This window comes from Heterodontus francisci, chromosome 12 (genome assembly GCF_036365525.1).
Source record: "Heterodontus francisci isolate sHetFra1 chromosome 12, sHetFra1.hap1, whole genome shotgun sequence".
Taxonomy (NCBI): domain Eukaryota; kingdom Metazoa; phylum Chordata; class Chondrichthyes; order Heterodontiformes; family Heterodontidae; genus Heterodontus; species Heterodontus francisci.
The window spans coordinates 15,121,911-15,146,298 of record NC_090382.1 but is presented as its reverse complement, the minus strand read 5'-3'; the positions used below and the strand labels follow the sequence as shown (position 1 = coordinate 15,146,298).

General features: G+C 43.5%; 1 protein-coding gene across 1 annotated transcript in view; it reads right to left on the bottom strand.

The window, feature by feature from the left end:
• The window catches only part of lcp2a (lymphocyte cytosolic protein 2a), a 270,723-nt gene that overhangs the window by 55,514 nt on the left and 190,821 nt on the right, over positions 1-24,388 (bottom strand). Inside the window, exons 4-9 of the mRNA XM_068043151.1 lie at positions 19,609-19,674; positions 12,550-12,581; positions 8,275-8,318; positions 7,961-8,162; positions 3,249-3,346; positions 1,510-1,591 (exon numbers count right to left, since the gene is read on the bottom strand). Of these exons, the coding sequence (XP_067899252.1) occupies positions 1,510-1,591; positions 3,249-3,346; positions 7,961-8,162; positions 8,275-8,318; positions 12,550-12,581; positions 19,609-19,674 (524 nt within the window). The remainder of the gene's footprint in view (positions 1-1,509; positions 1,592-3,248; positions 3,347-7,960; positions 8,163-8,274; positions 8,319-12,549; positions 12,582-19,608; positions 19,675-24,388) is intronic.

Sequence of the window (24,388 nt, the reverse complement as noted above, 5' to 3'; positions counted from 1 at the left end):
ATCTTACTCAGCATTTGTGTGTAACTCAACTTTAACAAATATACCATTTACCAGCTGTATTGGTGTACTGTAGTAAGTTTCTTAGTAAATTAAAAAGAAATTAAATTCAAAAGCTTTAAAAATGGCACAGAAAGGATGGGTCGAATTCTATAATTCTATGAAAATGTGCCTAGTAGTTTCCGTGCACCTGAAAATATGACCATACGACCATACGAATTAGGAGCAGATGTAGGCCATTCAGCCCGTCGAGCCTGGCTGATCTGTTTGTCTCTCGAATTCCACACTCTCATCTACCCCTGATAATCTTTGATTCCCCTACCTAACAAGAATCGATCTACCGCTACCTTAAAATTTTTCAATGACCCCGCCTCCACCACCTTCTAAGGCAGAGAGTTCCAAAGTCACACAACCCTTTGAGAGAAAAAAATTCTCCTCATCTCTGTCCTAACAGGGCAAACCCTAATTTTAAAAGACTGCCTCCTAGTTCTGGACTCACCCACAAGAGGAACCATCCTCTCCACATCCATGTCAAGTCCATTCAGGATTTTATAAACTTCAATCAAGTCTCTCCTCACTCTTCTAAACTCCAGTGAAAACAAGCCCAGTTTGTCCAACCTTTCCTCATAAGACAACCCGTTCATTCCAGGTATCAATCAAGTAAACGTTCTCTGAACCGCCTCCAACGCATTTACATCCTTCCTTAAATAAGGAGACCAAAACTGCACACAGTATTCGAGATGTGGTCTTACCAATGCCCTGTATAAACTAAAGCATAACATCCTTACTTTTTTCAATTTCTCTCGTAATAAATGATAGCGTTCCATTAGCCTTCTTTATTACTTGCTGTAACTGCATACTAACCTTTTGCGACTCCTGCATTTGAAAACCTAGATCCTCTGCACTTCGGAATTCTGCAGTTGTTCCCTGTTTAAGTAATACTCTGCTTTTTTATTCTTCCTTTTATTTTTCCCACAATATACTTCATCTGTCAGATTTTTGCCCACTCACTCAACTATCTATATCAGTGTGCAACCTCCTTATGTCCTCTTCACAACGTACTTTCCTACCTATCTTTGTGTTACCTGTGATTTTGCCTCCTTGATGGCTCACAAACAAGCGCAATTAGCGGAAATGTGTATTGGTGATTAATTTGATTGGGGGCGTGGCCAATTTTGAGGGTGGGGCCAGCTCCTAGCATAATGTTTTCTGAACTAGTGCAAAAGATCACGGAAACTCGAATTGCACTGGGTGTAATTGGTGTTACAGTTCCCCGATATTTTAGGCGCTGGTTTGGCCAACATAAGGCAAGTTATGCCGAAAGAATCAGCATATCTGAGCGGAAACTCCTGGCCTTAAAATCTACAATGTTTACCCTGACAGAAATAGAGGAGTTTCACAATGACTAGAAAAAGCTGTAAGGCTTTTATGTTAATCTTGATATCAGTTAAAACAAACTGAATGTCGAGAATACATAAACGTAAGACAAATACCCGGTTAGTATGAAAGTACCTCTGTAACCTGGTGATGTGAAGCCCCGATCCTTGTTGTGACCTGGATCCTCATTGACCGACAGATTGGAAAACATGCTTGACTGGAAAAGAGCAACTGTATTAATATTATGCTAGTAAACAGACGGAATACTTGTTCTTCATCTATCCACACCAATTTTAACATGCATGTGTGTGAGATTGGTGAATGTTTGATCTTATCCAGCTCCCAAGTGTTAGTGCTGAAGAATGAAACATTTTCCATTTCTGTCTCTAACAATATAGCGGTCAATATTCACTGTGCCTCGTCTGGTCTTAAGGGGGCTTCAACATGGGGTCGGAAGCTTTACTGTCATGTTACCACTGGCAATGGAGCAGGTACCATCTTGAAAGGTGCCTATCAGCAGGTGTTCAAAGTGGCTGGCTGATTCGGGCAATAAATCATTTTAAATATAGAAATGAGGGCCCTGTGATGTAACTAGGGCCAACTTTAGATCGCAACTGGTAGGGGACTGCAGAGAGCACACTTCGCTCAGACCACAGTGGATGTGAAAGAAGAGACCCACCAACTTGCCCTATAGCTTGCCTGGTGAATGTTAATGAGACAGGAGCTTCAGAATCGTGGGGTTGCTGGGGTCATTGCGGGGGTTGGGGGTGCAGGGTGGTGGGGAGGGTCTCCTCACTGGTTGAAAGGATGGCTGACCATTGCACTCAATCCAAAAGTTAAAATGGATGGAAAGCACTTGCACGTCAAATATGACACAGGTTGATGCAGGGCAAAGCTCCCTCTAAGTTGCCCTGGTAACCACTCTCAGGTTCAAATTGAGCAAAATCAGTTGCAGACTGCACTGTGCTAACAACATGGCTCATGCAGCTGCCCACATCTCCCCAATGTGGCACCTCAATTCCCCACACCATCAATAGTGGTCTCTCAGAGTAATATGATTCATTTGGTGCCAATTTGTATGGAGTTATGGGCAGCCTGTGCAGTGGAAACACTGTCTCTAAGAACTGGATTGAGGCCTAAGAACATGGCACTGTGCACTAGCAATGCTGGAGTGTAGCCTTGCTTGACACGAAGGTAAATTGACCATTGGGAGTAATTCAAGGCTATCGTGAGTTTAGTCATTAAAATAAATATTGGGACATTGTGAATCAGAAGCACTGACCTCAGCTCTCCCATCAAACAAGGCTCTGAAGCACTAACTTGTGAACTTTACTCCATAAAGTATTGGAATAAGAGAGGCATAAGTCAGGAGTGTGATGGAATACTCTCCACTTGCCTGGATGAGTGAAGGAAGCTCCAACAACACTCAGGAAGCTCGATACTATCTAGGACAAAGCAGTCTGCTTGGTTGGCACCTCATCCACCAGCTTATGTTGGCACCTCATCCACCAGTCAGGATCCCCTCTTGCTATTTTCATGTCAATCAGCACTTCCAGTATCACCTCAACCCACCCATAGACTGTGAGGATACATAGGTAGCCATGACAGTTCTATTTAAAGGGATGCTTAGCTGCTGTCTGAGAAAGCTGGGAGAAGGAGAAAATGTTCAACAATATTTAATGAATGATTCCCTACTCTCCCAGGAGGATTGAAAAAAATCAGACCAGTTGGCTCATTTTGAGTTTACTATGCTGTGCTTGTTCAGAGTGTGCAGTCACCCTGTAAATCTCTTATGTCGCAAAGAGCAGGGGGAGAATGAAGCAGATAAGATGGGTTTATGGTGGCACGCAACCCTTTTGCCAATAGACACTTACAATATTAGCCTTGTTTGCAGATGGCCCAATTGGCACTGACCCTGGACGTTGAGGGGGGATGGGTGGGTGGTTACCCGATTTTAGTGTTGACCGTTTATCTAAGAAGAAATAAGAAATGTTGATTAGCGAGTTTCTAAATTGTTTCACAGCTAAATTATATCTAATGTACAGAGCTAAACGTGTTCAGGTCATCTGTTGCAGTAACCCCCATTCATGCCTCTAGACTTAACTATTCTAATGCTCTACTGGCTGCCCTCCTATCTCATTGCCAGCTGCACCTGAAAATACAAAGGAGGAAAACTCCACACTTCTGCTGGCAATGAGGGGTTAAATGTTTTTGGATTTATAAAGCCATTGTAACAGACAAAGATGCTTTTGTTACCCTACACTTGACTATTCCAAAGTTCTCCTAGCCAACTTCCCGCCTTTCACCCGTTGTCAACTTCAGCTCATCCAAATCATTGCTTTCCATATCCTAACTTGTACCAGTCCTGTTCTCCCATCACCCCTGCGCTTGCTGGCTTCTCCCATCACCCCTGCGCTTGCTGGCTTCTCCCATCACCCCTGTGCTTGCTGGTTTCTCCCATCACTCCCTGAGCTTGCTGGCTTCTCCCATCACCCCTGTGCTTGCTGGCTTCTCCCATCACCCCTGCGCTTGCTGGCTTCTCCCATCACCCCTGCACTTGCTGGCTTCTCCCATCACCCCTGTGATTGCTGGCTTCTCCCATCACCCCTGTACTTGCTGGCTTCTCCCATCACCCTGTGTTTGCTGGCTTCTCCCATCACTCCCTGTGCTTGCTGGCTTCTCCCATCACCCCTGTGCTTGCTGGCTTCTCCCATCACCCCTGTGTTTGCTGGTTTCTCCCATCACTCCCTGAGCTTGCTGGCTTCTCCCATCACCCCTGCGCTTGCTGGCTTCTCCCATCACCCCTGTACTTGCTGGCTTCTCCCATCACCCCTGTGCTTGCTGGCTTCTCCCATCACCCCTGTACTTGCTGGCTTCTCCCATCACCCCTGCGCTTGCTGGCTTCTCCCATCACCCCTGTGCTTGCTGGTTTCTCCCATCACTCCCTGAGCTTGCTGGCTTCTCCCATCACCCCTGCGCTTGCTGGCTTCTCCCATCACCCCTGTACTTGCTGGCTTCTCCCATCACCCCTGTGCTTGCTGGCTTCTCCCATCACCCCTGTGCTTGCTGGTTTCTCCCATCACTCCCTGAGCTTGCTGGCTTCTCCCATCACCCCTGTGCTTGCTGGCTTCTCCCATCACCCCTGTGCTTGCTGGCCTACATCAGCTCTCCCAACAGTGCCTCAATTTTAAAATCCTCATCTTGCGTTTGTCATCTGCCCTATCATCATCTTGCATGGCTTGCTGTCAACTTGGCACTGAGCTCCTTTACCCTCTGAGATTCAACATCTTCTCAGTAAAAACCCATAACATGTCACCACTTCCATCAACATTCTGGGGGTCACCATTGACCAGAAACTGAACTGGAGTAGCCATATAAATACTGTGGCTACAAGAGCAGGTCGGAGGCTGGGAATCCTGCAGTGAGTAACTCACCTCCTGACTCCCCAAAGCCTGTCCACCATTTACAAGGCACAAGTCAGGAGTGTGATGGAATACTCTCCACTTGCCTGGATGGGTGCAGCTCCAACAACGCTCAAGAAGCTCGACACCATCCAGGTCAAAGCAACCCATTTGATCAGCACCCCATCTATCACCTTCAACATCCACTCCCTCCACCACCAGTACACAGTGGCAGCAGTGTGTACCATCTACAAGGTGCACAATAGCAACTCGGCAAGACTTCTTTGACAGCACCTTCCAAACCTGTGACCTCTACCACCTAGAAGAACGAGGGCAGCAAGCATATGGGAACACCACCAACTGCAAGTGCCCCTCCAAGTCACATACCATCCTGAATTGGAACTATATTGCTGTTCTTTCACTGTCATTGGGTCAAAATCCTGGAACCCCGCTCCCTAACAGCACTGTTTGTGTACGTACACCAGATGGACGGCAGTAGTTCAAGAATGCAGCTCACTACCACCTTCTCAAGGGCAATTAGGGATGGGCAACAAATGCTGGCCTTGCCAGCGATGCCCACATCCCATGAAACAAATTGAACAAATGGGAACTGGGGTATGTGAACGGGAGCTTAGACATGTGTATGGGAGTGTGGACATGCCAACATTCTGTACACATGCCCACATTCTACACTAGGGAATTATAGACCAATTAGCCTAACATCTATTGTCTGTAATTACTAAAGTTTATAATTAAGGATAGGTTGACTGAACACCTTGAAAAGTTTTAGCTGATCGGAGAGAGCCATTTGTAAGGACTAGGTCATGCCTGATGGACCTGATTGAATTTTTTGAAGAGGTGATTAAAGTAGTGGACAGAGAATGTCTATGGATAGTATTTCTGTGGATTTCCAGAAGGCATTTGCTAATGTTCCTCACAAGAGACTGTTAGCTAAAGTTCAAGCAAATTATTGATCTGGTTAGAAAATTGGCTGAGTGGCAGGAAGAGAGAGTGGGGATAACGGGCAAGTATTCGAATTGGCAGGGTGTAACTAGTGGTATCCTGTAAGGATCTGTATGGGCCCACAACTATTCACTGTATTTATTAATGACTTGGACGATGGGATAGAGAGCGACATGTTCAAATTTGCTGGTGATACAAAGATAGATGGCATCGTAAGAAGTGTAGATGGAAGCATAAAATTACAGAGAAATATAGATAGGTTAAGTGAATGGGCAAAACTGTGGCAAATGGATTTCAATATAGAGAAATGTGAGGTCATCCACTTTGGACTTAAACATGACAGAACAAAATGGTTTCTAAATGATAAAAAGCTTGAAAGAGTGGAGATCTACAGAGACTTGAGGGTCCAGGTACACAGCTCATTAAAGTGTCACAAACAGGTACAGAAAATAATTAAAAAGACTAAAGGAATGCTGACATTTATGTCGAGAGGACTAGAAGACAAAGGAGTAGAAGCCATGCTTCAGCTATACAAAGCCCTGATTAGACCACACCTAAGGCACTGTGAGCAATTCTGGGCACCAAACCTTAGGAAGGATATATGGTCTTTGAAGCAGTGCAGCATAGATTTACCAGAATGATAGCTGGACTCCAAGGGTAAAATTACAAGGAGAGGTTACACAAACTAGGGCTGTATTCACTGGAATTTAGAAGGTTAAGGGCGATTTGATTGAAGTTTCAAGCTATTAAGGGAAACAGATAGGGTAGATAGAAACTATTTCCACTGGAACAGTGGCAGATGGAATTTAACGCTGAAAAGTGTGAGGTGATACACTTTGGAAGGAGTAATGTGACACGGAAGTATTATGCCCCTTAGTTGAAGGGTCAGTTACGAGGGGTCACAAGTTTAAGGTGCGGGGCGGGAGGTTTAAGGGGGATTTGAGGAAGAACTTTTTTACCCAGAGGGTGGTGACAGTCTGCAATGCCCTGCCTCGGAGGGTAGTAGAGGCAGGTTGCCTCACATCCTTTAAAAAGTACCTGGATGAGCACTTGGCATGTCATAACATTCAAGGCTATGGGCCAAGTGCTGGCAAATGGGATTAGGTAGATAGGTCAGGTGTTTTAATGTATCAGTGCAGACTCGATGGGCCGAAGAGCCTCTTCACTGTATTATTCTGTGATTCTGTGATTCTGTGGTTGTTGTGTCTAGGACTAGGGGGCATAGTCTAGACCTTTCAGGAGTGATATTAGGTAACAATTCTATACACAAAGGAGAAGTTTGGAACCCTCTTCCGCAAATGGCAATTGATGCTTGATCAATCATTAATTTTAATTCTGAGATTGGGAAATTTTTGTTAACCATAGGCATTAAGGAACAAGGGGCAATGGTATATGGTCACAGTTCAGTCATGATCTCATTGAATGGCGGAAAAGGTTCAAGGGGCTAACTAACCTACCCCCGTTGCTATGTTCCTACAACAATATCCACACACAATTAATTGTCTGATTATAAACCCACTGTCTCTCATTCACACTCACACACGCATCACTACCACACATACAAATGCAGACATCGACACAAGCCACACACTCATGCAGACACAAGCCAAATACATACACACTCACATGCACAGACACACACACACACACACCATGCACACCACATTTCCACATACACATGCACTCACACACAGACTCTCACACACACATTAACAGACACATACACATCATTCACACATGCACACACATGCCACACACACACACACAGCACGCATACAAGCACACTGTGTACAATCACCTGACTATCACACACACAAACCTCAGCATATACAAAGTTCACATATACACACGGGGCAAGTTTTCCTTTATCACCATATTTCATTTCAGAAACCAGAAATAAACTTGTAATAAAACAATAGTTGGAGAAGTGGGCAATTCCACAGTGAGGCTGCTCTCGGCCTTGTTCCTCTGATAAAAAACTGAAGACTTGTCTTGACAGATTCAACAGCTACTTGGTACCCGAGGGAGCTGCTCAGATTAGTTATCATCATCTATCTACCTTCCTCCTTGATTTGTACCCTACTGTTCTGACTATATATTAAAGAGTCTTAATAGATCCAAGCCATCTGTCTCTGTGAACTTGCTCAGGCCTGAACTGTCTGCTATTTGTGACAGGCAACTCTTATAAATCACCAATCTATGTGCTGAGTTTGGGAAGGTACCTGCATAGTCTGAGTCATTGGAGATTGGTTTTGCTGCACATATCTTCATTTGATGGGCTTCTTCATCATTTGAAGGAGGCGGTTCATAGTCATTGTCACTGTTGTGTCCTTCAGCATCTTCATTTGGGGATTCATAATCTCCACCATCATCCTCAGAGCCTTGCTCTTGGTCTGGATCCTCATAGTCATCATCATCCTCTGTCTGAATCACATTTACTTTTAATATCAAACCTCTACAGGAAGCATGAGTGAAAATATTTCAGTTGCGTTTTTCAGGGGAATAACGTTGTGAAAAGGCAAATGAGATTACTTACAAACTCATCTGAATCCCATCCTATGTCCTCATCGGGTCTGTAATCTGTAATAACAGAGTAACGATGAACAAGTGTGGATCTGAACTCTCATTTTCTGCCCTACCTTCTCTGGCCCAGGCCACAACTGTGTGCAATAGAGTTGGGCAAAGTGCCTTTTCTAAATTTTTCACCATTGCAACTCTGAAACAGAGCATTAGCTGCAACCCTGGGATGGCACTTCTTCCAACTGCTCCTCCAACAGCAACAACATGCATTTATATAGCATCTTTAACATAGTAAAATGTCCCAAAACACGTCATAGGAGCAGTGATCAGACGCTGAGCTAAATACGGAGTCATTAGGACAGGTGGCCAAAAGCTTGAAAACATTGAGTAAAGGTGGTGAAACAATTGGATGCAGAAAATATTTCAAGGTCAGTGTTGTTCATCTCCTAACAGCCGACATTCAGGCCTTCCCCAATGGTCAAGTGCCTGAAGTTGGAAACTTGGTCGACCTTCACGCGTCGTGACCAGGGCACCTCAATCACCCCTCATGGTTATACTCATTGTTGGCAGTCTGTTCTGGGTAACATTACTAGTGCCCCAAACCTACTGTGTTACCACACAATTGAAAGGAGAAATGAATTTTAATGCATTTATAGTGTCCACCCATGCTCGATGATAGCATTCTCACTTCTGAGTCTGGGGGTTGAGACCCATTCCAGAAACTTGAGCAGGCTGACACTCCAGTGCAGTATTGAGGGAGTGCTGCACCATCAGAGGTGCCATCTTTCAGATAAAGTGTTAAATTAATTATTTAGACTTTAATTAATGTATGATATAATATATGATAGAATTCTTCATCAAGGTGCAGAGTGACGTAGTTGATTTGCTGAGACTGGGGTTCTGAATCTTAGTAAAGGAAACTACGAAGGTATGAGGCGTGAGTTGGCCATGACGGATTGAGAAATGTTACTTAAAGGGATGATGTTGGATAGGCAATGGCAAACATTTAAAGAGTGCATGGATGAATTGCAACAATTGTTTATACCTGTCTGGCGCAAAAGTAAAACGGGAAAGGTAGCCAAACCATGGCTTACAAGGGGAATTAGAGATAGCATTAGATCCAAGGAAGAGGGATATACATTTGCCAGGAAAAACAACAGACCTGAGGATTGGGAGCAATTTAGAATTCAGCAAAGGAGGACCAAAGGATTGATTAAGAAGGGGAAAATAGAGTACGAGAGCAAGCTTGCGGAGAACATAAAAACTGACTGTAAACATTTCTATAGGTATGTGAAGAGGAAAAGATTGTTGAAGAAAAATGTAGGTCCCTTACAGTCAGAAACAGGGGAATTTATTATGGGGAATAAAGAAACGGCTGACCAACTAAATGCATACTTTGGTTTTGTCTTCACAAAGGAGGACACAAATATCATACCAGAAATGTTGGGGAACACAGGGTTAGTGAGAGAGAGGAACTGAAAGAAATTAGTATTAGTAGAGAAATGGTGTTGGGGAAATTGATGGGATTGAAGGTCGATAAATCCCCAGGGCCAGATGGTATGCATCCCAGAGTACTTAAGGAAGTGGCCCTAGAAATAGTGAATGCATTGGTGGTCATCTTCCAAGATTCTATAGACTCTGGAACAGTTCCTACGGATTGGAGGGTAGCTAATGTAACCCCACTATTTCAAAAGGGAGGTAGAGAGAAAGCAGGGAATTATAGACCAGTCAGCCTGACGTCGGTAGTGGGGAAAATTCTAGAGTCCATTATCAAAGATTTTATAGCAGAGCACTTAGAGAACAGTGGTAGAATCGGGCAGAGTCAGCATGGATTTACGAAAGGGAAATCATGCTTGATAAATCTACTAGAATTCTTCGAGGATGTAACTAGTAGAGTTGATGAGGGGGAGCCAGTGGATGTGGTTTATTTGGACTTTCAGAAGGCTTTTGACAAAGTCCCACATAAGAGATTAGCATGTAAAATTAAAGCGCATGGGATTGGGGGTAGTGTATTGCGATAGATAGAAAATTGGTTGGCGGACAGGAAACAAAGAGTAGGGATGAATGGGTCTTTTTCCGAATGGCAGGCAGTGACTAGTGGGGTACTGCAGGGATCAGTGCTAGGACCCCAGCTATTCACAATATACATTCATGATTTAGATGAGGGAGCTAAATGTAATATCTCCAAATCTGCAGATGACACAAAACTGGGTGGGAGGGTGAGTTGTGAGGAGGATGCAGAGAGGCTTCAGGGTGATTTGGACAAGTTGAGTGAGTGGGCTAATGCATGACAGATGAAGTATAATGTGGATAAATGTGAGGTTATCCACTTTGGTGGCAAAATCAGGAAGGCAGATTATTATCTGTAAGGCTATAAACTGAGAGAGGGGAATTTACAGCAAGACCTGGGTGTTCTCGTACACCAGTTACTGAAGGTAAGCATGCAGGTGCAACAGGCAGTAAAAAAGGCAAATGGTATGTTGGCCCTCATAGTGAGAGGATTTGAGTACAGGAGCAGAGGCGGCTTGCTGCAATTATCCAGGGCCTTGGTGAGGCCACATCTGGAATATTGTGTGCAGTTTTGGTCTCCTTATCTGAGGAACTTTCAAAAGCGAATTGGATTAATACTGAAAAGGAAGAAAGCAATTGTTCTTGCTTTAGAGGGAGTGCAGCGAAGGTTTACCAGACTGATTCCTGGGATGGTGGGACTGATGTATGAGGAGAGATTGAGTCGGTTAGGATTATATTTGCTGGAGTTCAGAAGAGTGAGGGGGGATCTCATAGAAACCAATAAAATTCTAACAGGACTTGACAGGGTAGATGCAAGAAGGATGTTCCCGATGGTGGGGGAGTCCAGAACCAGGGGTCATAGTCTAAGGATACGGGGTAAACCTTTCAGGACTGAGATGAGGAGAAATTTCTTCACCCAGAGAGTGGTGAGCCTGTGGAATTCGTTACCACAGAAAGCAGTTGAGGCCAAAACATTGTATGTTTTCAAGAAGGAGTTAGATAGAGCTCTTGGAGCGAAAGGGATCAAAGGGTATGGGGCGAAAGCGGGAAAAGTTACTGAGTTGGATGATCAGCCATGATCATAATGAATTGCAGAGCAGGCTCGAAGGACCGAATGGCCTACTCCTGCTCCTATTTTCTATGTATGTTTCTATGTATGTTTCTATGTATGACTACTCACCATGGACTCTGAAAGCTGGTAACAAAAGGGAAGGTTTGGGGACCGTGGGTGGAAGATGGTAAAAAGGTAGAATAGGGACACTTGGGTAAGGTATGAGTGAGAAGGCAAGAGAAAACTGGGAGAAGGATAGCAGAACAGGAAGAAAGGAATGGTAAGTGGATGGGCGACAATGGAAAGCAGTTTTAGGGGGGACAAAGCCAAGTACAAGGGTAAGGGGTGCATAGCAAGAGGCAAAAACTACAACCAGAAACCAACAAATAGGAGAGCAGATAGAGACACCATCAGCAACGTGAAAAATGACATGGAAGGTAAGATGTGAGAAATCCCATGGGACATCGATACACAATAACACAGACTTTTAGATTCTGTATAAAACAGAACTAAACTGATGGCTTTTGAGTAGAAAATTGGGTATTTTGAATTGTTTGAAAGCACTTTAGGGTGTTAAGTCACTAAGTTCCCGGCAATAGCTGCCATTAAAGAGCGAGCTACCTAACCTGGTCATTCACTACTATAACCTGTATTCTAAATTGGGATGGCATCACTCAGGATTTGCGACTTCTCGGTCCGCATACATTTCATAACTTGCACATTTATCTGTTAAACTGGATTCATGACATCTGCAATACCACCCGATCAAAGAGAGTTTAGACCTCGTCCAATTCATATTTTAGAATCTTAGAAACAGACAACACAATAGGAGGCCATTCATCCCGTTGTGCCAGTGCTGGCTCTTTGAAAGAGCTATCCAATTAGTTCCATTCCTTTGGCCCTTCATTTTTACCTTTTCAGTATTAATCCAATTCCCTTTTGAAAGTTGCCAGTAAATCTACTTCCACTGCCCTTTCCAGATCATAGTAATTTCCCACCATGCTGCATTTCCTATTCCATTGAAGTCAGTACGCGTGGTGTAATAATGGCTGCCGATTCACTATCGCTCATTTTGTATTGTCATGCTGGAGGAAGCTGGATCAGAGCCTAGAGCTCCGAGCTTAATCATACTCAATCCTGTTAGTATTTTCCACATATCCAATTATAATTGCATTTAAATTCAGAAAAGGCTATCTGACAGCAGAGATCGATCTCCTCACACTGCCTTACCTGTAGATTCATGGATGATTTCATGCTGAGGCCTAAAGACAAAAAATAATAAATTACATGAAAATGACTAACTGGAGCACCATCACCTGTTAATAATGACATTTGCTGCACTGGGGTTGCAATACAACATTGATAAAGACACAAATTAGATGGTAGCAAATTGGTGACAGTCATATTATATACTCACCTGTTGTACACCTGCCTGTTATACACGCACCTGTTATCCACCCGCCTGTTATACACTTGCCCGCTATACACCCGTCTGTTATACACTCATCTGCCTGTTATACACCCGCCTGTTATACACTCACCTGTTATACAGCTGCCTGTTATACACCGACCTGCTATACACCTCTGTTATACACTCACCTGCTATACACACGCCTGTTATACAGCTACCTGTTATACACTCACCTGCTATACACTCACCTGTTATACAGCTGCCTGTTATACACCGACCTGCTATACACCTCTGTTATACACTCACCTGCTATACACCTGCCTGTTATACAGCTACCTGTTATCCACCCACCTGTTATACACTTGCCCGCTATACACCCGTCTGCTATACACCTGTCTGTTATACACTCGTCTGCTATACACCTGCCTGTTATACACTCACCTGCTATACACCTGCCTGTTATACACCCACCTGCTATACACCTGCCTGTTCTACACTTGCCTGTTATACACCCGCCTGTTATACACTCACCTGCTATACAGCTACCTGTTATACACTCGCCTGTTATACACCCACCAGTTATACATTCACCTGCTATACACCTGCCTGTTATACACTCACCTGCTATACAGCTACCTGTTATACACTCGCCTGTTATACACCCGCCTGTTATACACTCACCTGCTATACACCTGCTTGTTATACACTCGCCTGTGATACACCTGCCTGTTATACACTCACCTGCTATACACCCGCCTGTTCTACACTCACCTGCTATACACCCGCCTGTTATACACCCACCTGCTATACACCTGCCTGTTCTACACTTGCCTGTTATACACCCGCCTGTTATACACTCACCTGCTATACAGCTACCTGTTATACACTCGCCTGTTATACACCCACCAGTTATACATTCACCTGCTATACACCTGCCTGTTATACACTCACCCGCTATACAGCTACCTGTTATACACTCGCCTGTTATACACCCGCCTGTTATACACTCACCTGCTATACACCTGCTTGTTATACACTCGCCTGTGATACACCTGCCTGTTATACACTCACCTGCTATACACCCGCCTGTTCTACACTCACCTGCTATACACCCGCCTGTTATACACCCACCTGCTATACACCTGCCTGTTCTACACTTGCCTGTTATACACCCGCCTGTTATACACTCACCTGCTATACAGCTACCTGTTATACACTCGCCTGTTATACACCCACCAGTTATACATTCACCTGCTATACACCTGCCTGTTATACACTCACCCGCTATACAGCTACCTGTTATACACTCGCCTGTTATACACCCGCCTGTTATACACTCACCTGCTATACACCTGCTTGTTATACACTCGCCTGTGATACACCTGCCTGTTATACACTCACCTGCTATACACCCGCCTGTTATACACTCACCTGCTATACACCCGCCTGTTATACACCCACCTGCTATACACCTGCTTGTTATACACTCGCCTGTGATACACCCGCCTGTTATACACTCACCTGCTATACAGCTACCTGTTATACGCCCACCTGTTATACACCCACCTGCAATATACCTGTCTGTTATACACTTGTCTGCTATACACCTGCCTGTTATACACCCACCTGCTATACACCTGCCTGTTATACACTTGCCTGTATACAGCTACCTGTTATACACTCGCCTGTTATACACCCACCAGTTATACATTCACCTGCTATACACCTGCCTGTTATACACTCACCTGCTATACAGCTACCTGTTATACACTCGCCTGTTATACACCCACCAGTTATACATTCACCTGCTATACACCTGCCTGTTATACACTCACCTGCTATACAGCTACCTGTTATACACTCGCCTGTTATACACCTGCCTGTTATACACTCACCTGCTATACACCTGCTTGTTATACACTCGCCTGTGATACACCTGCCTGTTATACACTCACCTGCTATACACCCGCCTGTTCTACACTCACCTGCTATACACCCGCCTGTTATACACTCACCTGCTATACACCCGCCTGTTATACACCCACCTGCTATACACCTGCTTGTTATACACTCGCCTGTGATACACCCGCCTGTTATACACTCACCTGCTATACAGCTACCTGTTATACGCCCACCTGTTATACACCCACCTGCAATATACCTGTCTGTTATACACTTGTCTGCTATACACCTGCCTGTTATACACCCACCTGCTATACACCTGCCTGTTATACACTTGCCTGTTCTACACCCGTCCGTTATACACTTACCTGCTATACACCTGCCTGTTATACACTCGCCTGTTATACACCCGCCTGTTATACAGCTACCTGTTATACACCCACCTGCTATACACATGCCTGTTATACACCCACCTGCAATATACCTGTCTGTTATACACTCATCTGCTATACACTTGCCTGTTATACACCCACCTGCTATACACCTGCCTGTTATACACTCGCCTGTTATACACCCGTCTGTCATACACCTACCTGCTATACACCTGCCTGTTACACACTTGCCTGTTATACACTCGTCTGCTATATACCTGCTCGTTATACCCTCGCCTGTTATATACCCGTCCGTTATACACCCATCCATTATACGCTCACCTGCAATACACCTGCCCGTTATACCCTCGCCTGTTATACACCCATCCGTTATACACCCGCCCATTGTACACTCACCTGATACACACCTGCCTGTTACACACTCACCTGCTATACACCTGCCTGTTATACATCTGCCCATTATACACTTGCCTATTATATACCTGTCCATTATACACCTGCCCGTTATAAACTCACCTGCTATGAATCTGCCGTTATACACCCGCTTTCTACACACTCGCTGGTTAAACAGCCCACTTGTTGTTCACCTGCCCATTATAAACCTGCCTGTTACAAACCCGCCCATTAAACACACACCACTTACAGACCCGCCTGTTGCACACCAGCCTGTTTTGAAACTCCAGATGTACTTGAAGAAGACTAATTTGCTGGGTTATGTGGTAAAAGATGGGGTGCGGGACAAATTTAACAGCTTTTTCAAAGAATCAGTTCAGGTATGATGGGCTGAATAGCCTCCTTCTGTGCTGTATAATTATTATGATTAGTTTGAAGATGAGCAGGGGAGTTCCCCCCATTGTCCTGGTCAATAAACTCGCACCACAAAAGACAGATTATCTAGTCATTATTACATTGTTGTTTGTGGGAGCTTGCTCTGTGTAAACTGGCTCATGTATTTCCTGCATCACAACTGTGTCTACATTTCAAAAGTACTCCACTGGTTGGAAAGTGCTTTGAAATATCCTGAGCCTGTGAAAGGTGTTATATAAATGCAAGTCTTTCTTCTTTCTTTTAAGATAGTAACGGTAGAACACTCAGATTGAGGAGAAATTCAAAGCAATCGGAAGCCGCTACACTGGGGACATTCCAATCAGGATTTCCTCTTTTCCTGGAACAGATACCACACCCCATGCAGCTCCCCTTCCACTTCCTACATCCAGCTAATGTACCTTCACAAGTCTGCTCTACCTTTACAGATATCTGTCTCTTCCTCTTTTTCAAGTGCTTTCCTTCTTTAGGCTGTTTCTGACCGAACTACGAATCAATAGGCCAAGGAGCTTTGAACGCTAACCTTTTAACTCTGCCCCACCATGCTGTGGAGTCAGATGCTTAGGGTCAGGAAGGGTTAAGTTGTCACCTTGATGTTCTTTTACTTGCCATGGGCATATGGTACGTCGATTGGACCCAGCTCTTTGCTTGGAGGTGTCATGCCGATAACAGTATGAGGCGTTGTCCGATAACTCAGGAGAAATACAACTCATTTCTGATGAATGGTTCCGAGATCTTGGAACACCTTCTTTATAGAGCAGTTTGGAATGTGTGCACGAACCTCTCATTTCCCCAATTGAACTACCATGTCCAGTTGCAGAAGTAAAATGAGACAGACAATTCCGGCTCACAAAGAGAGAAATGTCACATGACTGAAAATGTCACTGTCAAAGACCAACATGACAGGAACTCCACACCAGGCAGACAAATACCGTAACACGGCAATCGTCACCGTTACATCTGTTAATGACATCAGAACCACTCCAAGACTTTAGAAATTAAAATCCAAAAGCAAGTCAAAGTTTCTGCACTTTCAGCTTGGTGAAATTGGCGTGGTTTTGCCTCCATAGTTTCGTTAGCTTTTGCTAAGTCCTGGTTTCCAGAGAGTTTACAGGTAGTGGATCTGATGCTCGTCAACTGCATCTTCTCTGTTACTATCTGTAGAAGTTGCATGTGTATTGTAGTTAACCCTTTCATTCTCACTTTAACAGGATGTAGTTGCTGGATCAGATGGGTTTGGAGTTTAGGTGGGATAACAGCACAAAGCCCATGAAGTAAACTGATGATTCATCTCGATGTCTACCACATAATCATTGTTATGCTGGGAAAGATCCACCATCGGGCCAGCCATCCAGCACACAGTAAGTAACACAGGATATTACAGCAAACAAAACTATCCATCACTGCATCATCAGGAAACCCACCAAAGTCACATTTTTTGGGCAGCTTTCTCAGCTCTGTCATGAATTGACCAACATTTTCACCGTCTCTTTGACTTCTCTGGTTCAGAGTGAACTAGTCCACATTAATGAGTGCCTTCAGCCTCAGGCATTCTTTGGCCACTTGGATCACCTCCTCCTATAATTCTGAGCTAGTCAGCAGAAAATCTGAGCAGGGCGGGATTGGGGCAGTGTTTGCTGATTACTATCCAGTGACTGTGACTGGAAATTGTGAACTTGGTGTACTTCTCTGTCATGACCTCTGTGGCCAAATATTCTTCTTTTGGAAAGCACAGATGAGGAATGGCCACATTACAACAGCAACTTTTTATATATCACCTTTAATGTAATAAAGCATCCCAATGTGCTTCACAGGAGTGCCTTGACACTCAGAGACTTAAGGAGATACAAGGACAGATGAACAAAAGATTGGTCAAAGAGTTAGGTTTTAAGTGTCTTAAAGTGAAGTTGAGAGGTTTAGGAAGAGAATTCCAGAGCTTAGGGCCTTGGCAGCTGAAGGCATGGCGGCTAATGGTGGAAAAAAATTAAAATTGGGGATTTGCAAGAATTGAATGAGTGTGGAGATCTCAAAGTCTTGGAGGGCTGGAGGAGATTCCAGAGATAGGGATGGGCCAGGCCATGGAGGGATTTGAAAACAAGGATGAGAAATTTAAAACTAAGCTGCTGCCAGACTGGGATCCAATGTAAGTCAGTGAGCACAGGGTAATGTATGAATGGGACTTGATGAGAGTTAAAACACAGCCACACATTTACAAGGTATCAGAGGCTGCTTAGCAGTTATGTAGCTCAAGAGCAGTCGATGCTTTCAGGGAGGAAGTGAGGAGCTTGAGGGAAATCGTGGAGTTCGCCGTAAGCATAACGGAAAATGAGGAAGCTGCTAATGTGCAGGTAAAGAAGGAGAAAGCTTTATTTTGTGTAAAATCTGCATAAAATGTCCATTTGCACCTGAACCAAAGTACATTGGTGCTCTTCCCTTAGGCTGTTTGTGCTCCTCAAAATTGAGGAAATCATTCTTTAAAAAAAAAACAAATTAATAACCAATATAATTCTCGTTTCCACCACAAAACATTAACAATATAAAATGCCAATAACTCATTAGAGTATCAGCTCAGTGGGTAGTGCTCTCACCTTTGAGTCCGAAGATTGTGCATTTAAGACCAAATCCAGAGACTTGGGCATAAAATCTGGCTGACACTTCAGTGCTGTAGTGCCGCACTGTCAGAGATACTATCTTTCAGGTGTGATGTTCAACTGAGACCCAATCTGCCCTCTCAGGAGGTGAAAGATCCCATGACACTATTCTGGAGATGCACAGGTGAGTTCTCCCTTGTGTCCTGGCTAATATTTATCTCTCAACCAAAATCACTAAAACAGATTTACTGGTCATTTATTTCATTGCTATTTGTAGGATCTTGCTGTGTACAAATTGGCTGTTGCATTTCCTACAACAGTGACTACACTTAAATATTACTTCATTGGTTATAAAATGTTATTGCCAGGTTAATTATTTCTGTGCTTTCAGAGCAGCTTATGATGCTCCCCTTCAGCACTGCTGAGTTCAGATGGACAAATAGTGCACCCCAGCCAATGGGAACAGTCGGAAAGTCTTACATACAGCAAGGACTCCAATTTGCATGTTTAAGTTAACTCGCGTCTGTTTTGGGATAGGAGTGCTGCTTCACCTGTTACCTAGCCCTCTTCAGAATCGGGCAGGCTGAGTGTTGGTGGGAACGGGTTAGTAACATGCTGTGCCATGATTAGCATCTGGCTTCTGCTTAATCCCCACCCCAGCCCTGTAATGTTCAAGTCTTTCTTCACCCGAAGGCTCTCCCTGATCATTAATGGTGGGCAGTGGGAGTACAGGTAATGGAGGCTGCATATTAACATTAGGTTAAAATAGCTCCACTCCACCCTGATAAATGAAACTGATGCTTCAGGTCAAGAAGATCCCACTGTGCTCAGTCTGCTGATCTCTGATTGGATAGCTGTAATTGGCACCAGCGCCCCTGGGGTAGGGAGCGGTAAAATCAGCCAATAGCACACTTCCTTTCCCTTTTTGCACTCTTGATGGCATCTGTAGTATGACCGGTTCAAAGCCAGGTGAACAGAAATGGGCAGATGTACACAGTCGTAGTCAGTATCAGAAGCAGAGAGAAGCAGAACCTTTGATCATTAGAACCTGAAATGTGAACCTATCTTTGCCCTCTCACATGCTGAGTGACCTCCTGTGTGTTTCCAGCTTTCCTCAATCCTATATTTCCTGCATTTTTTCATTGTCACATTAATTTTGCCATTTTACCTCTTCTGGAAGAAGCTCCTTTTTCCGTCCCTTTTGTTGATCTCCTGACATAGCTGATGAATCTGTCTGTAAACCAGAAAATAAAACATTTTACATGGAGAATACGCCAAATGGATCACAAGTATCATTGGTAAAGTTTCATATAAAGCAACATAGATTCTCCAAATTGATAACACAAATTTTTGCAATCATATTCGAGCAGTTTTTACAGTGAAAATTTTCCTACTTTTGGAACCCAGTATCACACCTGGTAGGTTGTGAAATAGGCCTTCATTTCCTTGATCTGCCCCAACAAAAACTCCCAGGTCAGTTTTAGCACAGTTTGGATGTTGCCTTTGTGTTGTACCATCAACCAATCTCAGGTCAGATAAAGCCCAATGGGATGAGGTGTAAAGCTCTCTCCACGTGAGCAATCAAATCCTCTCAGATAAAGTATAGCATAGATTAGCTGTAAGATTTATTCAGGCCTATACAATGTACCCTACCTCCAGCACTTGGAAGAGCACCCACTACTGCACCATTGTGACATTTCCTTTTCTCACACCAGCCATCCTGGGGCCTCTCTATTTATTGGCCAATTCTGTCCACTTTTGTGTTGGTGGCCCTCACTCAGTGAATAGAGATTTCTATCCTGATAATTGGGCTGTATTCCAAAAATGCTAACTGTCCAATCACAAACCCTTACTGGAGTGGTTTAAAGCATTGCTTAAAAACTTTATGATAAGGTTTTTAATGTGTCTCCTTGAAATATGCATCTCTAAGGCAATCTGTTCAAGCATTCTTTAAATTATTATTTTATTTGTAAGGTGAATTTGAATTTTACAGGCATAATGAAAGTGGAAGGCAAATTATTGAAGGTGTTGTATTTTGGAAGGTCTATGAAAGGAAAGCAACATCAGAAACAACAAAGGTTGGAAGGTCATTCATAGTTTTTCAGCTATACTCTGAGTACATCATGAAACCTTTGTCCCAATCTTTCCTCTTCTTTCCTGGATGTACTGATCCGTTGGTGGGAATGTAATTCCACAAGCACCTACTATCCTCTAGTACCTCACCCAAATAGCCACTCTACAATTGCAAGCATTCTCCAACCTGTCTAAGTGGCAGGAGGAGACCATTAACCCCCTTGAGTCTGTTTCATCATTCAAATAGATCAAAGCTGACCTTTATTTTAGCTCCATCATATGCCTTGGGTTCCATCATCCTTAATACCAATATCTATGAATCTCAGTTTGGAAATTTTCAACTGACCAACAGCTTCAACAGCTTTCTTGGGGGAGAGAGTTCCAGATTTCCACAACCCTATTGTGTGAAAAACACCTTCCTAACATCACCCCTGAATGGCCTAGCTCTAATTTTAAGATTATGCCACCTTGTTCTGGACTCCCAACCAGATGAAATAGTTTCTCTTTATCGACCTTATGAGCTCCTTATTCTGCACAGTTTTTTCACTCGTGAGCAGTTTTAGGTGTTCTATTGAGGCAAATGGTGGAGGTACAATAAAGGCACAGAGCTAGGTTGCAACGGTTAGATTGTGACTGTGTGACAGTATGAATCGAGTGATAGCAATACAGCAGTTTGAGCTCATACGAACATAGGAATTAGGAGCAGAAGTAGGCCGTTTGGCCCCTCAAGCCTGCTCTGCCATTCAATAAGATCATGGTTGATCTGTTTGTGTTTCGAATTCCACACCCTCTACCCCCAATAACCTTTGATTCCCTTACCTAACAAACTATCTGCCTCCGCCTTAAAAATATTCAATGACGCCGCTTCCACCATCTTCTGAGGCAGACGGTTTCAAAGTTGCACAATCCTCTGAGAGAAAAATGTTCTCCTCTTCTCTGTCCTAAAAGGGCGACCCCGAATTTTAAAACAGTGCCCACTAGTTCTGGACTCACCCACAAGATTAAACATCCTTTCCACATCTACCTTGTCAAGACCATTCAGGATCTTATATACTTCAATCAAGTCTCCCCTCACTCTTCTAAACTTCAGTGAAAACTAGCCCAGTTTGTTCAACCTTTCCTCATAAGACAACCCAGGTATCGATCTAGTATACCTCCTCTGAACCACCTCCAATGAATTTACATTCTTCCTTAAATAAGGAGACCAAAACTGCACACAGTATTCGAGATGTGGCCTCACCAATGCCCTGTATAACTGAAGCATAACATCCTTACTTTTATTTTCAATTTGTCTCGTAATAAAGGATAACATTCTATTATCCTTCTTTAATACTTGCTGCATACTAACCTTTTGAGACTCCTACACTAGAACACCTGGATCCCTCTGCATCTTGGAATTCTGCAGTTGTTCTCCGTTTAAGTAATACTCTGCTTTTTTATTCTTCCTGCCAAAGTGCACAACTTCACATTTTCCCACATTATACTCCATCTGCCAGATTTTTGCCCACTCACTCAACCTATCTATATCGGTCTGCAACCTCCTTATGTCCTCTTCACAACATACTTTCCTCCCTATCTTCATGTCATCTGCAAATTTAGCTACCATGCCATCGCTCCCCTCATCTAATTCATTGATATAAATTGTAAAAAGTTGTGACCCCAGCACAGACCCCTGCGGGACTCCACTGGTCACATCCTGCCAATCAGAAAAGGACCCATTGATGCATACTCTCTGTTTTCTGACAGTCAGCCAATCTCTATCCATGCTAATATGTTACCCTTTACACCATGAGCTCCTACTTTGTGCAATAACCTTTTACATGACCCCGTGTTAAATGCCTTCTGGAAATTCAAGTACAATACTTTACCGGGCTCCCCTTTATCCACAGTGCATGTTGCTCCTTCAAAGAACTCCAATAAATTGGTTAAACATGATTTCCTTTTCACAAAACCATGCTGACTATTCCCAATTACTGACAGTTTTTCTAAATGCCCAGCTATAACCTCCTTAATGATCGATTCTAACACCTTCCCCACTTGGCCTATAGTTACCTGTTTTCTGCCTCCCCCCGTTCTTGAATAGAGGGTTATATTTGCGACTTTCCAGTCTGATGGAACATTTCCACAGCTAGTGTGACATCTCTCCCCATTGATTCAATGGACACATCAAACAGGCTGGCGATTCTCCAACTCCCCGGATTCACACTGCCTGTGTCATGTTGCAACACACACTTAAAAAGTTCACAAATGCTTTCAGTAAAATGTTTGGAACCTTTCTAAATGAAGTTTTAATATTCAGAGAGAGTCATCAGCAAGGTCAGCTGCTAGCCAATGTCAATATTCAATCTAGATTCTTATGAGCAGAGCATTTATGTACCAGGAGACACATGCAGAATTTCTTTAACCCTGGCAGGTGAAGTATTATTGAGCTGTTCACTTGTGTTGGCAGTATAACCCGGATTGCCAGCCCATACATCACCTTCAGCAGCTTAAACACAAAATTCAGACTGACAATCCAGTGTTGTGCTGTGGGAGTACTGCACAGTCGGAGATGCTGACTTTCATTTGAGATGTTCAACCAAACTCCATCTGACCTCGAAGGTGGGTGTAAAAGATTCAATGGCACTATTTCGAAGAGGAGCAAGGGAGTTCTCCCTGATCTCCTGGTCAATATTTATCCCTCAACCAACATCACTAAAACAGATGATCTGATCATTATCACACTGCTGTTTGTGAGTGTTTGCTGTGCATGAATTGGAACATTATGAGGTTATGAAAAGTGCTACATAAAGCCAAATCTTTTTTTCCTTTCTGTTATCCTTTAGGGATAAACAAGAGCTGTACAGATTTCATCAGAATAATGAGGAATGACTCAAATGAATTAACCTAGACAATTAATATGTTCAACAAACAGTTTTGACTTTACAGATCCTCTTGTGGCTATCTCAGCAAAACAGCAAGGAACTGAAGAGGTTTCGTTCTGGGCATGTTACAACTTCCTCTGGATTGGTTCAATTTTTGAAAAACCTCTATCAGTACCTTTTAAAAATATTATTTAACACTGAGAAATGTAGACGAACAGAGGGACCTTGGTGTGCATGCCCAGAGACCCCTGAAGGTAGCTGGACAGGTAAGTAAGATGCTTAAGTAGGCATAAGGGATACTTTCCTTTATTAACTGAGGCACAGAGCATAACAGAAAGGAAGTTATGCTAGAACTGTATAAAATGCTAGTTAGAGCACAACTATACTGCATTCAGTTCTGGTCACCACATTTCAGGAAGGATGTGATCTCATTTGAGGGGATGCAGAGGAGATTTTCGAGGCTGCTAACAGGACTGAAAAATTTTAGCTTTGAAGGAAGATTGCATAGGTTGGGCCTGTTTTCTTTGGAACAGAGGAGGCTGAGGGGAGATTTAATTGAAGTGTATAAATATATGAGGGGTCTAGACAGAGTGGATAGGAAGGACCTATTTCCCTTAGCAGATATGTCAATAAGCAAGGGTCATAGATTTAAAGTAATTGGTAGAAGGATTAAAGGGAAGTTGGGGAGAAATTGTTTAATCTAGAGAATGATGGGGGTCTGTATATGACTACCTGAAAGGGTGGTAGAGGAAGAAACCCTCATTGCATTTAAAAAACACATGGATATTCACTTGAAGTGTAACCCTGAGGTGTAACCAACAGGGCTACAGACCAAGAGCTGGAAAGTGGGATTAGGTGGGAAAGCTCTTTTTCAGACAGCACAGACATGATGGGCCAAATGGCCTCCTTCTATGCTGTAAATTTCTATGATTCTATGACTATCACAAAGACTGATCATTAATACTCACAGGCTTTTATTGATTTGTTTTCTTTTTACTTTAGCACTAATTG